The sequence below is a fragment of the Perca flavescens genome, chromosome 20 (genome assembly GCF_004354835.1).
Source record: "Perca flavescens isolate YP-PL-M2 chromosome 20, PFLA_1.0, whole genome shotgun sequence".
Taxonomy (NCBI): domain Eukaryota; kingdom Metazoa; phylum Chordata; class Actinopteri; order Perciformes; family Percidae; genus Perca; species Perca flavescens.
Window position 1 is genome coordinate 7,245,643 of NC_041350.1, and position 16,065 is coordinate 7,261,707.

A 16,065-nucleotide genomic window follows, 5' to 3' on the forward strand; every position below is an offset into this window, starting at 1 on the left:
GCTACAAGTGAGGTGAGATGGTTTATGCAGTTTGAGAGACTGTGCCGGCTACAGGAAAGGCCATCAGCGAATTAAGCTCATCGTGCCACATCTACTGCAAATTGTTAGAGCTTAATTTTTCATCACATCTGACGTCTTGACTTCTGGTGAAGCAGAAATGTAAATGATCAAAATATATTGTTATCAGGGGGACTCCAAACTGTAGTCCCTACACAGTCACCACATAGGAGAACCATAATGCTATGACATTTCATTTAATTTGTGTTTTTCTCTTTGTTTTTTCTCACTGGTTGGAAGTAGGCAGGGCTAAATTGGGAAAAGGTAATGTCCTTAACGTGCAGGGTATTCTTAATAAAGAATACCCTGAAAACTGTCATGAATATTTCTTTGTTGCTAAGAAAAAGGTACGATTTCAAAACATGTTTTTAAGGGGTTTCTCACAAACACACAAATCTAATGAAACTAATCTAAATCTAATGAAATGAAACAGAACATGTGCTATAAAGTCTGTATTATTTCTGTATTGCATACTAATGGATATGTTGACATGACTTTTCACCATTTGTTTCCCTTCTTTCCTTTCAATTCTCTTTAATATGTACTGTATGTTAGCCTTTAGATGTCTAGTACAACACATTTTAGATTAGATTAGATAATACTTTATTCATCCCACAATGGGGAAATTCACTTATTACAGCAGCAGTTTTTCCACAATAAAAACAAACCAACAAACATCCAAACAAACAACAGCCAAACAACAGAAAATGTGCAAAAAAACACTGAATGAATGTAAAGTGGCATTATATAAAAAGTATTTAAGTAAAGTGAGGTGGGCATAGTGCAAAAAAATACTGTAATGTAAGTAAGTAATTGACGTGAAATTAGATTGAAAAATATGTAATTACATAACAGCAAATGTAATTAACCATAATAAAAATGATATTTAAGTGTGACAATAATATAAATAATATTGAAAAAGTAAGTACTTGGAATGGAAAAAAAATATAAATACAGATGGAAAAATATATATACAGATAATAACAAATATATACATAGAGCCATGCTGAGTGGTGGGTGATTGAGACAGGACCCGAAAAAAAATAAAAAATAATTATCATTAACAGTCACTTAATTATCAAACCAATTTGTAAACTTTCCATCAAGCTATTTTCATAAGCTTGTAATGGAGAAAGCTGGTCAGATCTAATGACTTCAGTGAAGATATTTAGCATAAACACATACTGTATACTAACCACTTGGGGTTTAAGATGGTCTACAAATTGAGGAGAACATACTTCAAATAACAGCAGCGTCACTTTTACACAAACTTACAGAAAAACACAATGACGAAGTGTTCAAGGAGTCAAGGACGAGGAAAAAGTGGCTTTGAGCTGCTGAAACTGAGACTGAGTCTGCCCTGATATCTTAGACTGTTGAGTGGGTTTGCCGGGTAAGTGGATAATTTATTTTATGAGACTGACAGTTTCAGACTGTGACAAGACGTTCACAAAACCTTGAAAAATATCTGATCGAAATGCAAAGAATTTCAAAGGCTCTAAAACACCTCTACAGACCCTGGAGAAGGGACACACACAAACCGTACACCCACACAGGCACATGCACACATACACACACAAATCAGCAGGCAGGCAGGCAGGCAGGCAGGCAGGCAAGCATGCATGCACGTACACACGCACACACACACACACACACACACACACACACACACAAATACACACACGCACCTACAGGCACCTACAGGCAAATGCAGATACACAAACATTAGTGCACTGCAGCCTAAAACTGTCTCTCTGTGTTGATTTTTCTGGGCTCCTAAATCTGGTTTGGGGGCAGAGACGGTGCCCACTCGATTCTTTTATGCCATGCAGCAGGTTTTCTGGGGGAAGGAGAGATGTATCCAACTCATCTCATGGGCACAGTACAATCAGGGAAACGAGAAGTAAAAGTGAGGATGAAAAGAGCGACGAGTCTGTTAACAAAATGGTCAGAGGAGACCATTAAAAAAGTGGCAAAGGTTAAAGGTTCAAGGGTGTGTGGTTATTGATAATGGTTGGAGCCGCATTTATCGTGAATTACTGAAATTCTCTCGATGCAAGCCGCAAGGACATCTGAATGCAATGAATCTCATAACTCATTCAAATTGTTCACTATCACAGATAAGAATTCAGTAAGCCATGCTAATGAGCATTTTATTGCTGCAGCGCTACCAATGACAACAGATTTCAAAAAAGGAAAAAAAAGTAGAGTATGTCCCAAGCCGACCCTAAGAATCGTTATCGGGTGGCCGGGTTAGCTCAGTTGGTAGAGTGGGCGCAAATATATAGAGGTTTACTCCTTGACTCAGCGGCGGCGGGTTCGACTCCGACCTGCGGCCCTTTGCTGCGTGTCACTTCCCAAACTCTCTCCCCTTTCATGTCTTCATCAAATAAAGGCTGAAAAATGCCCCAAAAAAATTATCTTAAGAAAAGAATCGTTATTGGGGGCGTTCTGGGCATATCATAATGGATTGACGTCAGCAAAAAGAAAGCTGATCAAAAATCCTTTTTTTACTGTATTCTGCACTTCTGTCCACTGCCAGCACTGCATATTAGAGTGAAAAATATAGGGTCTGAATGTGAAAGGTTATTTGATAGCATCAGTGACGGACTGTTCTGACACCCGGGTTGGCAAAATTTGCTAAACTCCGACAGAAAGGAATCCGTCATCTGTCCTCTCTCTTTCTCATTAACAAAGATCAGTGTACAAAACGATTCGCTAGCAGCTTCTCATTTTCAGCCAGTGCACACGGTTGATTTTAGTGGTGAAAATGACAAACATAAGTTGATGGCAGGCCAAAACAAAACCCGTCTGTTGTGGGGTTAGTGTTCTCTTTGCGAGCCGATGGCTGTATTCAAACAAAGATTGTTTATGAGGTGAAAGACTTGCATTCATCGGGTAGATAGAAACACAACTCTAAATGAATGCGAATGTGGCTCCGTATGTGCTGGATGTTAAAATAAGCAACTACTGTATGTTCGCCCTATTAACCTAAAAAGGTCATAATGGCATTGTGGTGATCACAGCTTGTTTCCGCATAACCCACCCTGCCAATAAAAAACAAACAAAAAAAAAGTCACCAATTATCATGCCATTTGGAGAATGCTGCTTCCATGTACTGTACAGCTCAGTGAAATGATGAAAAAGGAAGAAAAACAGCATTGCCCAAAGCCACAGAAGGATAATATATGTTAGTTCTGCAGAAATAGTTTGATGCCTTGTGTGAGATTGATGGATATGTTTGATCTGCATCTTCTGAAAATCTCTGCCCAACCCCATAGCTAGCTATTCATATGACTAATTGAACTTGTCTCTTTGGTATATAAATCCAAGCCAACACACTCCCAACCCACTTGATTCTAGTGACCTTACTACTGCCCTGTCTCATAACTGTTCTGTTTCGCTGGCATACTAGAATCCCTTATTTGTGTGGCCTGATCAGCACAACCTCTACTGCAACACTAGTTGTTCAAGAAATAATTTGGCTTGACAACAAATTCTACCTCCTCCAAAGCTAACATTTTTACATTCTCTAAATGTCGAAATCTATTTAACACTTAACAGCTAGTTTCAACGAGTAGGGAGGGAAAACCATAGGAGCTACACAGCGTAACGCCATGCCTTTCACAGTATATTTTCCTCCAAGCGGCCCATATAACATTATATAACAAATGAACACTGAATCTTAAGCAGGTGAATCTGTAATCCTACAGAATAACTGATTTGACTTCTCATAATGAATCATTTATACATAAAAAGATTTTGATACAGTCAAAGAGGGGGAGAACCAATCCAACAGACTACGTACATGGTTCATTATTGGTAAAAATGTGGGTGTCTGTCGGGGTATTTCAACATCTTTTTTTCCCCTCACTGCCGCTCTGTAAGGCAGGAAACATTACAGCGATGGTCTGTTGAAGACAAGGAAAGAAGAAGTAACAGAGAGCAAGAAAGAGAGAGGAAGAGGGAATAGAAATAGAGGTATAACACTGTAGCTCAGGGGGCTTACGAGTTTGCGTTCAGAGCCCTTAGATCCGAGCCCCTGCTGACGGAGAGTAACAGTGAGATATCAAACAACTCAGGAGTGATGAAAGAGAAGAGTAGAGAGGTGGAGGAAAAAGAGAAAAGGAGAGTGAGGGAAAAGCTCTCTTCTCCCGTGTGTTGTTTTCTTTTTCTTCCTCGCTGCATTTCAGTCGAGCGAGGGACGACCTCGCTGGGTAGAGCACAGCTCTTCTCTCTCTTTTAAGTCCCACTCACTCTCTCGGTTCCCTTTGAGGATCAGCCAGAGGGATCAGCAGAGGAGAGAGAGTGATAGAAAAATGGAGAAAGATGGAGAGAAAAGAGACAGGCGGCAGACATGAGAAACATGGGAGTGTGTGTGTGTGTGTGTGTGTGTGTTGAGGGGGAAGAAATACGACCGAGGAGACAAGAGTTAAAAACTAGAAGTGAAGTGAATTTAAAAAAAATAAATGAGATAGACAGGACAGCGACGAAGGACGAGGGAACAAGGGATGGAAGAATGGAGGCTGAATAAACAAACAAAAGAACAATTGATAAAATGATATGATGATGGGAAGACAGGTGCACGGAGAAATTGCAGACAGAAAGAACCCCAGGACATTTTGTCACTGAATAGAATGATATCACGGCCTGTACCGACACAGACATACAGCGGTGCCCAAACAAAGCTGAAATGATGTCTGCGGTTGTTCACAGCTGGATTCACCATTTCATATAATGACAAGTGATTTAAACAAGGAAACATAATGTGCTTGTCACCGTGGTTACCGCCGACTGTGGTCCTTCATCCAAAATGCGTCTACAAAACAAAAAAAAAATTGTCATTTAAAACTATATCTACACAGGAGGTGTAGCAAAAGCGGCATATTTAGGCCCTGATCAGACAGAGCGAGTTTTAGCAGCCTGGGGAGGCTTTTTGCAATTGTTTTCAATGAGAGTGAAGCGTTTTGCTCGCTGCTTTTGCGTTTATTTTTAATTTTTTTTATTTTATTTTATTTTTTATTGGATTATTTGATAGGGACCATGCATATTTATGAACACTGCTGTATAAAAACACCATGTAAATATGCCAGAATTAGTAAAAATAACTACTTTTCATCTGCAGTCCCTAGGCAGGTGACATAGGACTAACACAGAGACAGCCAGCAGTCATACAGCACTCATTCACTATAAATTAAAAAGTACACATAATGGTGACATATACATTGACAAAACAAAAATACATGATGACAAAGACATTATTCGTCCACCTCTATACTGCATTCAATTTAACGGTGAAAGTGTATGGGTGATGAAATGGGTGACAGTTAGAAGTGAGTGCATCTCTGGTTTCCTAGGAGCCACTGTTTTAAGTGAGTTTTAAAGGTGTTGAATGTAGGACACTCTCTTATTGGGAGGGGCAAGCTATTCCAGAGTTTCCAGAGCAGAAAAACTGTTGGGGAACGGGCAGGCACTTAAAAAAAAAACGTGGCAGGTGATTGGATGAACATTGTTTTGAATAACCCATAGACAGTAAAATAAATGGACCAACAGATCCCGTTGCTCTGGACGGAGACCAGTGAAGGATATTAGAAGCACTTTTCCGATGCTGGCTGAGCGTTACTGCGCAGCCTCCAACGGAGCTTGAAGACGTAGATGTGATGTGAGCAACCTGTCTGAAAGTGGGAAGTCTTCTGGTAGCTGTGCCGAGAGAAATCTCAATCCTTCCCAATCTTACTGAGACGGAGAGCGTAGGTATATGTAAGGAGATAAGATGGGCACAGGCTAATTAGTGCTAACTAAAATGCTAGTTAACATTAGTAATTAAACTTAAACAGCTAATGTAAGTCGAAACTGCCTGCAAGCTTCTCCTGTACTATACGGTAGTTCCTCTACTATGTGACAGAAAGTCGGTACGGAGCCATAATGTGAGATACAAGGTAATTGTAATTGCCTTTTATACATTGTCGTGTTTCTTTAGAAATAAACAATCGACAAATATAGCCTTTAAACGCTTCAGATGTAAAGTTATTCGCTGTCAAAATGACGTCAAAATGAATGGCAGTCAATGGGATGCTAACGGGAGGGTGATGGCTTGTTAGCAACTAAATGGCTCCATAGGAGGTACGCGTTGTGGAGGTTGGCTGGCTGGTTTTTTAACAAGAAAGGCAGTGCGGTGTGCCTCGCGTTTTGCAAACACTCTCTGATTGGGGACTTAGTCTTCTGTGTATGTCTACATAGGATGCGTTCAGGCTAGGGCTGGGGAAAAAATCAATTTGATTTAAAAATCGAGTTGGTAGGTCAAATTGATTCATATTTTCAAAAAATCAATTTTTTTTGGATTTTTTTTAATCCAAATAAAATATAAATAATTTGGATGTTTAACAATCTTTGTTGCACACTGCACAGTGACTTTTCACTTAGAGAAAGAGTTTGCCTTTGCAATTTTGTTTATGTTGATGCACTTTAATTAAATACAATAAATATATATTTTTAAGATATATTTACAGTTCGCAGTTATTTTGTTTTAAATGGAAGGGGGGGGGGGGGAATCACATCGAATCGTAAATCGAGTTTTTTAACAAATCGCCCAGCTCTAGTTCAGGCCCATTTTTAGTTGTAGGTCACTACACAACCACCGTAGTTACGCACAAAAGATTAATAAAATTAAGACCTCAAGCCAAAAAATATGCTTCCGGGTTGCAGTTATATGGTGCGACGGAAAAGTGAGCCTTTGCGTGGCCTGTAGACAGCACTGCTGGTTAAAATAAAAGCTTTTGTTTGGCACTGTAAACGTATATAACAGCTGCTCTTCTGCTGCATTTCTGACAAAGTAGCTGCTCAACGAGTGTTTGCTATAGTATTAATCTGCACTTGCTGTTACCATGGTCGGTAACCATGGTTGCCACCAAATCAAGCATGACAGAAATTCTAACGTTAAGGAGTGAAGGGTTAAAAACGAACTGTACACAGACAAAACAGCAGTATAGGGGATAAGGGGAGCGAGGAAAGGAACAATAGATGTGTGGACGCAGGAGGTTGAATGCATAGACAAAGGAATGACAGGATGATTGATAAAAAGCAGGAATGACAGAAAGATTGCAGACATACAGTAAAGAACCTCAGAACATTTTGACACTGAATAGATGTAGCTGATATGACAGCCTGTACCAACACTGAAATCCAGGGGTGCCAAAACCAAAGCTGAGCCAATTTCTGTAGCTGTCAGGCAGCTGCTACATTCACAATTTCATGAACTGAGGACTGATTTAAACAATTTCCGAAGCTGTTTTGATGTGAATTTCATTCAGGCATATATATGATATTGTGAACATTTGCGGTAGATGGGTTTATGCGGAAGCTCCTGAATGTCGCTGTCTATCAAATGCTTGCTAGGAAAAGAGAGAACACTGCAACAAATGAGTTTTTCTCTTCACTGCAGCCAATGCAGAGACAATGGGCAGCCAAACACAAACCAAACACTAACAAGGGTCAGTAAGGACACACGTACAGCAAAAGGCTGGCTCGCACACATCTGCATGCTAAATTAGGTAGCATCCACAACGAATACAATACCAATGCGCTCATGCACAAACTCGCACACACATGCAATCGTTTGTCTTCAAACAACAGCGAAGGAGACATACATTTTCGCCTTGGGTCATGAATTAACGCACTCCCACACAGCTGGCAATAATGTGCACAAAAGCATGTAGCAGAGCATATTCATACACGGCCTTGATATGCATATGTGCAAAAATCTAAAGACAAAGAGGCAACATTAAGCAGGAGAAGAGGGGTTGTAAATTAGAACTTGGCTCTGCCTGCATTTTGAGCTGTTTCTTAGAGGGTTTGTTTTATAGCCTCTTCTCTATCTAAACCCCCCCCACACACTCCGCCAGCAACCGCCCCTCTCCATCCCCTGCGCTGCAGCTTCCCCACTTCCTGCTCTCCACTCTACTGCCTTTAGCCTCCTTCTGTCGGTTCTCCTCACGCAACTGGCAGACGAGGAGAGCCTCTACTGTAACACCACTGCAACAGCTTCAGTCTGGTCTGGAACTGTGATAAGGTCAGTCTCCCTCACAAACACACACACACACACACACACACACACACACACACACACACACACACACACACACACACACACACACACACACAGCTCCATCATAAAACATGCAGACATATGCAATGAACACACGTATCTAAATCCTGAAGTATTTTGCAATTTCAACGCCATAATAGGGCTCTTGGAGAAAGCCTCTTCAACCAAGTGGTTTTTCTAGGCAGAAAGGTGTCCATCGAAACAGCCCATTCCTTGTTAAAACACATGTTAGCCAAAGAGAGCAAATATATGAATATTATATTCATACCAAAAGCTTGGATCTTTGCATTCTGTGCCTAATACTACAGTAAAAACATAGATGAAAGATCTTGGAGGTTGTGCTACACCAAGGTTAGTAGAAGTGTGCCTTTTAAGCAGATATAGCAGCCCATCTCATATATTGCTTAGGTATGCTTTTACACATACACAACACAGGAAACAATTAGGATTATGTTGGACACGCAGGTGACCTTTGTTTTGTGTGGTGTAATTATGGTATTTTGTTGCAGTTGTTGCAGTTGTCCTTATTGAGGATAAGGTCCTGTCACATTTAATTTTTACATACTGAAAAGAAGAAGTGTCTGTGTGTGTGTGTGCATGTAGCTGCTTTAGCGATTATGCTGGAGACTGAGAGATAGGTGGATATACACGGCAAATGAGAGAGAGATAATGCGCACAAATGGCAGGAGACAGAAGAGGGGAGGAAGGGTTTGATTATTGTAAAAATAAAAACAACCGGAGCGAAGGACAAAACAGAGGAGCCACAGAGGAGCATGGAAGATGAGGATGAAATAGGAACATGGTGAGACAGGAGGACGAGAGAGAGAGAGAAAGAAAGAAAGAGAGAGAGTGAGACAGAGTGGTGGTGGTGGTGGGGGGGCAGAGGTCTCCTAACCTGGTGCGACGGGGCGTGTGCTTGTAAATAAACATCAGCCTGAGATTATTCCGAGCACGAAAGCCCAGACCGTGGGGCCCTGAGGTCAGAGTGGGCCCATACCTGGCTCACACACACACACACACACACACACACACACACACACACACACACACACACACACACACACACACACACACACACACACACACACACACACACACACACACACATCTGAATCCACACCTACAGAGACTTTGTGTTGAGAGCAAAGCATATTCAAATACTGGTGTGTACGCACAAACACATAAAAAGAAGACATACACATCTGGGATATAAAAACCCACAAGCATGCATGCGTTCAAAAAAACACACCCAAATGTAAACTGACAAATGCACACAAATGCACACAAACGCGCACACACACACACTAAATCAGCAAGAAAAAAAAAAGGATTTGAACAAAGAGAATATGCACACTGCTGAAGTGCCCACTCACACAGCAGTGCCCAGACTCACATTAAAGATTCCACACAAGCATGTACACACACACACACACACACACACACACACACACACACACACACACACACACACACACACACACACACACACACACACACACACACACACACACACACACACACACACACAGTCTCTGTACTGTTAACACCCCAGATGTCTGCAGACATCCAGTCAAACCTAGCTCAGACGCTGTGTGTCATCCATCTCGTTTTTTGTTCCCTTGTTGTTTCTGAGGAACCGACTGATGAGTCCGGACAATGGGATGTGGGATTATTCACAATGACATAATATGTCGCTACATTCACAGCACACTCACACTTATCCGTCAACTACTTCTTGCTTCCTCGAAATCGGAAGCAGAGCGAGTGGGACCACATCTCCTTTTGCTGACCTTTTATGCCCCTCCCTGGGATTCAAAAGGTATTTTGTTTTTATTGGTGAGTTACTACAACACACTTGGGAGTCTTTTCCATTGTCCCCTAATACTGTAGGAATCTGTCTGATCTAAAGGACAATTAATCCTGGCTGGTAAATACAATGTTTATAGCTAATACGTAGTTGCAAGACTCTACTCTGTGACTTTCAGGCAGTACTTCACGGAAATGCAACTGTACAGTACACACCTTATTGTACCGTCATCACAAAACAAAGGTCATTTAAACGGAAATGGTAAAACAACCATATGAGTCTATGTGTCCAAATCCATTCGACGGCGGAAAAAGGGGTCCGTACGCTGTTCGCATTATTCAAAAGGGTTGTACTTAGTGTCTTCATTAATTCATAGGTGGGTTTTGGGCGTAACATGCAATAAACCAATCAGTGTCATCTCCCATTCCCTTTAAAAGCCAGGCGCGTTTGGACCTTGGCACATTGCTATTATGATGGCGGATTTGCACTGTAATATTTGTATTTGTAATCTTTGGCATGTTTGTGTGCTGCTGCGCGTCCCTGTGTATGTGTGTGTGTGTGTTACAAGCATAGTGTGCGTACGATGTACATAAGCCTGGGCGCATTTTACTAATTTGCTGTTAAAATAACAATGAAATGCTGCGTTATTGACTTTAGACCAGGTTTTTGTTGGTCAATGGCGCGACCACTTCCCGCTGCCTCAAGATAGCAATACGCCAAGAATGCACCTGAAAACACCTCCCTGTAAGACCAGCACGCCCATGGGCGCAAAGATGGGCGCAGGTGCATTTACTATTTAAACAATGTGGGCGCTGGACGGGAAATTGACAACTGCGTCGGTCTTAAACTAGCAAAGACGCTTGCGTCGGGTTTTGCACTGCGCTGCGCAAGATAGGGCCCTACAACATCAAACTGTCATTTATTATTTATAAAGAATACATGTTAATAATCTCTGTTTACATGAGGGTAAATCCAGTTGATTCACACTCATTGTTTAACTTTAAGGATCTTTGGGCCTCAACTTTGTTTCAATTTGCCGTCCTGCTGTTGTGGTGTCACAGATTGCATACACAAATCATTATCTCCATCAAAACATACATTTTACTGAATTAACTCATAAAAGGAACAACATAAAACATATCTATTGATGTGATGTGCTTACTGTTCAATGCTGGGGGATAAGAAGAGTTTTGGAAAGACTTGGGTAGCCTCAGCATCCTCAAAACTCACTGAGAGAAGGGCCACGTCCTCTCCAGGGTCCAACGCTGTGTCCTGAGAAAGACAAAGCCAGGTCAGTAATGTTATTCAGTTAAACCACTATCTGTAGGCAAAACACCATTGAATTGAAGCTGGGACTCGTTCACGTAGACATGGCTGTGGTATCCATGAAAAGAACCAGTTTGTAGGATGTCGACATGTTTAAAGGTCAATCGGCGTAGAAAGCGGGTTTTTTTGGAAAGTTTTTGACGTCTGTCACTCCTCTGTCTCACACGTTTTTTTTTTCCAACTCAAAGTCTTTTTTTATCTTTTTCTGGTGCTAACTACAGTATAATTTCAACAGACAGCTGTTTACATGTTGTCAAATCATTAACCATTTGTAGTCATTGATCAAGCCTCCTATAAGCTTTCTGGTTTCACTATAGGCAGATTCCCCCGATCGCTATATTGGGGGGAATCAATCTTTGAATCAATAAATAAACAATGCTGATTTCTTCCTGTGGAGCCTATAAGAGCCTGATATGAGCCTGTTGAAGACAATTTAGCGATCACTGTCCCCTTACCTCCTCAGACCCTGCAGCTGACAGACAGCTGGTTCTGAGGACAGAGATGGCCGAACAAAAGTCAGAGACGATGTGGATTGAACGGACAGAATGCTTCAGTCGTGCGCCACTCGCGTCTCGCTTTTGGCAAAGATGTACCCGTTCAAAAAACCAACACTAAGGCGAACTAACAAAGCCTGACATCATAGAGAAAGATGAGATGGAATAATTTAATTGGGAACTCATGGTCCTTACTTATGGACAGTATCTCGTTGAAAGCATTTATAGTGTTGGCACTCGTTTGTATACACAAAAAAAATCCTTCCTACATCTGGTTAATGACATGATAGTCAACTTTTGAAAAAGGTACAAAAATTGTTGGAGTTAGCCGGCTCATTTCCATAATTGGTGTGGGGGGACAACTTTGGGGGAGCACATAGTTTGAAGCATACGGATTTCTAGATTTGGTTCCAAGTTTCCAGGCAGCCCCTATGTTGCAGTACTTTTTTGTTTTGCTGAAGCAGTTGGAGAATCAATATGAGTTCTTAAAAAGTTATATATGTGGCCAGGTTAGCTCAGTTGGTGGAGCAGGCGCACATACATAGAGGTGTATGCCTCGACGCAGAAGGTCCAGGGTTCGAGTCCGACCTGTGACAATTTCCTGCGTGTCTTTCCCCTCTCTCTTCCCCTTTCATGTCTAGCTGTCCTATCCATTAAAAGGTGCCCTGCCACACAAAAACGTTTTTACTTGTATTTTTTGAAATATGTTAGGTCCATATGTGTTTGTGTTATGTCGTGAATGTGAAAATTAACTTCAGTTCTAGCCACTGAAAAGAAATAAGCAGAGAAATCAGGCCAATTACAAAAGCTGGTCAGTCTGACATCATGTTGCCTGAGCTCATTACTATTCATTAGCTCGCCCAGTCGGGCTGGGTAAAGGATGCTGATAGCCAGGCTCTCATTGGCTAGCTGTTAGCCAATCAGAGTCAAGCAGCTTGTTGAATATTAATGAGAAGTGGCAGAAATCGAGCTGAGTCTTCCTGCAGGCTTTCTATACCACGCTAGAATGGCTTGAAACAAGGTAATCAAGGTAAGGCATTTTTTCCACAAGAAAAGTTACAGAGTCCATGGTAGAACTTCAGACATTACCACAAAGTAATGAAATACATGTGGCGGAAATGCCCTCCCCCCCCCAAAAAAAAGAAAGATTTAAACCCCACCCTGGGGATCATACACTTCTGTGTACACAACAAGTGTGCGAGTCCCAAAATATTGAAGGAGATGAATAGGAGAAGAGGAAAGATACCAGAAGAAACATCTGTTTTGTTTCTCGCCACATTAGCTTCAACAGCTGCGGCTGAGCTGATGACTGGGAGCACCAATCAAATCATGTGTGAGATAGATGCAGAGGCCACCCGGAGCTGCTCGCTACAAACCTCGTCTGTCTCTCCAAGGTTCTAATTTCTCATTGTGTGATGTTTTTCCTAGAGCATGGCTACTTCTCAGGCAATGTCATTAGTGCAATTCCACATCAAGTACCATTCTGGGCTCTCTCTCCAGACAGAGGATCGGCAGCGTTAATCAAATGTCTTACAGATGGTTTGAACTCATCCATTTGTTATAATCGCTGCCCGCCGTAGTGAGAGGAAATCTAACCACCATACATGATGGACAGAGGCACAGTGCAACCAGTTTGCAGCATGGCAGCCTCAAATGTGATCAGGCTTATTAACTAATTACACACACTCTGCTGATCACAAAACCAAACTGACCATCGGTTGGAGAAAAACACGGCTGAGTGGGCGGAAAAATATATTCCTCCACTGAACATTTTCCCTCCAAGTAGAGTGGAATTAATTTCTCTGCACGTAATCTAATGATTTTGAACCACTTAATTTAATGAAAGAAAAAACAAATTATCAAAAAAAAAACAATACAAATCGACGTAAAATCAATGTAGTGTAACATGGAATACAAATATAAGGGTCATTAATGAGCAGATCTTGAATCCACAGTACATTTCTACTGTAGCACATGCAGATATCAACAGTCACAGTAAAGGCTGCCTTGTCGTGGCAGATACATTAGGGGGTAAGACATAAAGAGTAGAAGGCAGTGAAAGACAGCGGGGTGTGTGGCAACCAAAAGTGTTGCCTGATGGAATCAGCTCACATCAATATAGTGTGCATCAGTAAACAAGAACTGCTCTCTGTCTCAGAGCAGCGCTCGCGGCTTCTGCCGCTGACGATACAGGACAGATAGGAACCGGCATGGAGATGTGGGGCCGGGGTCGGCGTGGGGTTTGGAAAAAGATTGGTTTGCTCCAGTTTGTAGCTGTCAAATCCCGTTCTCATCTTTAAAGGTGATTTAAAGGATGCTTCCTTTGGACTGGGACAGAGTAAACAGACAGATGAGAACCAACAGGAAGACGAGAGGGCCAGAAGAAGAACATAGGGCAGCTCTGTGCGAGCTGCAGCGGACCATCCCTCGATTCGGTCGGACTAAGGGCGCCGTTGTAGGGAGAGCCTTTTTTTTGTTGTTGAATGATTCAGACTCATCTCGTCCCAGCAGACAGCGAAGAGCTGTCACAAGTCATATTGCATCAGTGAAACAAACAAACAAAAATTAAAAGGCAGACCCTTTAACTTTTAGCTATTGCCATTCTAAATGAATGTGCTGTGCAATGAACCTGAAGCTATGTAGATACAAACATTATTAACATTAAGTACAACTATACATGAAACTTTACAGGATTATTTCACAACCTCACTTTTATGTAAAACTGGGAAGTAACACTCATGACATACATGGCTGTCTGCCAGGTTTGACCACCAGTCATTTCTTCCAGTGTAGGAGCCTAAAATGAAATATCATGTAAACAGGAGTCTTCAGCCACACTTGGCTCTGTGAGGCTGTACTTACAGTAGACATAATACAGCTATATTGCTTTGAGCTAAATCCAAACATCAGCATACTAAGATAATAATGTTTACCATAAGGATGTTAAAATGTTTGCATTTAACCGTTAACCGACAATGATCAAATAATGCAGTTATCAGTTAAACAGTTAAAAACAGTATTACTAAATTTAAAAAGTAATTAGGAAAGGTTTGTTGCATGATAAAAGTCATGATGCCAATCTGGAGAAGAAAAGTTGTCATGCTTCTTAAGTGGCATGTTTAAAGTAAATGTAAGTGTAGAGGGGCAATACAAATGCTTTACTTGACATCTGGTTTGGGTTATGGAATACACAGTGTGCTGAAGTGGTGTCCTTGCAGTGCGGTTGTAATTTAGAGGCATTTAAAAAAAACTCTCTCATGTTGTCCTTCTCCCAAAGCTTTGCAGATCTATACAGGAAATTGCGAAAAGATAGCCTAATGAGAACAAACGGTGACCTTTTACCGCGTGCCTTGAAACCATTATTTAAACTGAAACAGAAGAGCTTCCCTCTGTAATAAAATATAAGCCCCCAAATGGCCCTTAATGTTTCTGTGCACACATACACACATCTTAAGCCCTTTTAACCAAATACACTTGAGGGCAACTGCTGCTTGCTTATGTAAAGAGTTAGTAGAAAAAGAACATTAAAAAACTTTTGCTCCACAGGCTACACGCAGGACCTTAATGAAGAGACTTCTTCAATGGTAAGTAATGAGCACTGAAAGGGCCTTGGTCAGAGGACTGCAAGACAAGGAGGGGTCCTGCAGGGGTGGTGGTTGGACATTGAAGCAGTATTTACTACATGCCTCTGGGGAATGTGACTCAACTGCTTAAGGACTGAATTTAGGAAAGCGGGTGAAGAGTGTGCACAAGTGTGCATGGACATCAAGGTCAGAGGGTGCCTCCGAGTCAAACCCTTTCACGTGGCCACCACGTCTTCCATTCTTCTTACTTATTCAGACACATTGGTACACGAGCACGCACACACAAACAAACAAACGCACAGCCCCTTTTCCTTGTGTCCGTCCCTTGGTCTCCTGATGCCCCGGCCTCTGGCATCTCCTCTGTGTCGCATGTGACAGGTTGGAGATGTGACAGCTGTCCTTAGCCAGACCAAGTCTGGCCAAAGTCACAACCACACACAAACACACTCATCTGCAAACCCTACACAGGGGCTCTACTGCAGGGCTAGTACGGAGGAGGTAAGGGCACTTTGTCCGCCTTCTTCGCCCAACTTTAAATGTCATGGCCAACGTAATGGGGCGACTTGACTGACAGCACGGTTGTTGTGCAAAGACATGTCCAGCTTGCAGGCGAGACGCTTTGAGGGCCCCTGTAATGCTGGACACACAATAAGTACTAGGCAGCGGCTTCAATTTAGGTAGGGCATTTTGAGC

The 16,065-nt window shown here is 41.8% G+C and overlaps 1 protein-coding gene across 2 annotated transcripts in view; it reads right to left on the reverse strand.

Moving 5' to 3' along the window:
* The window catches only part of babam2 (BRISC and BRCA1 A complex member 2), an 83,614-nt gene that overhangs the window by 19,559 nt on the left and 47,990 nt on the right, over positions 1–16,065 (reverse strand). For both annotated transcript variants that reach the window (XM_028565101.1, XM_028565100.1), the window contains exon 7: positions 11,131–11,240. In XM_028565101.1, coding sequence (XP_028420902.1) covers positions 11,131–11,240 — 110 coding nt within the window. The remainder of the gene's footprint in view (positions 1–11,130; positions 11,241–16,065) is intronic.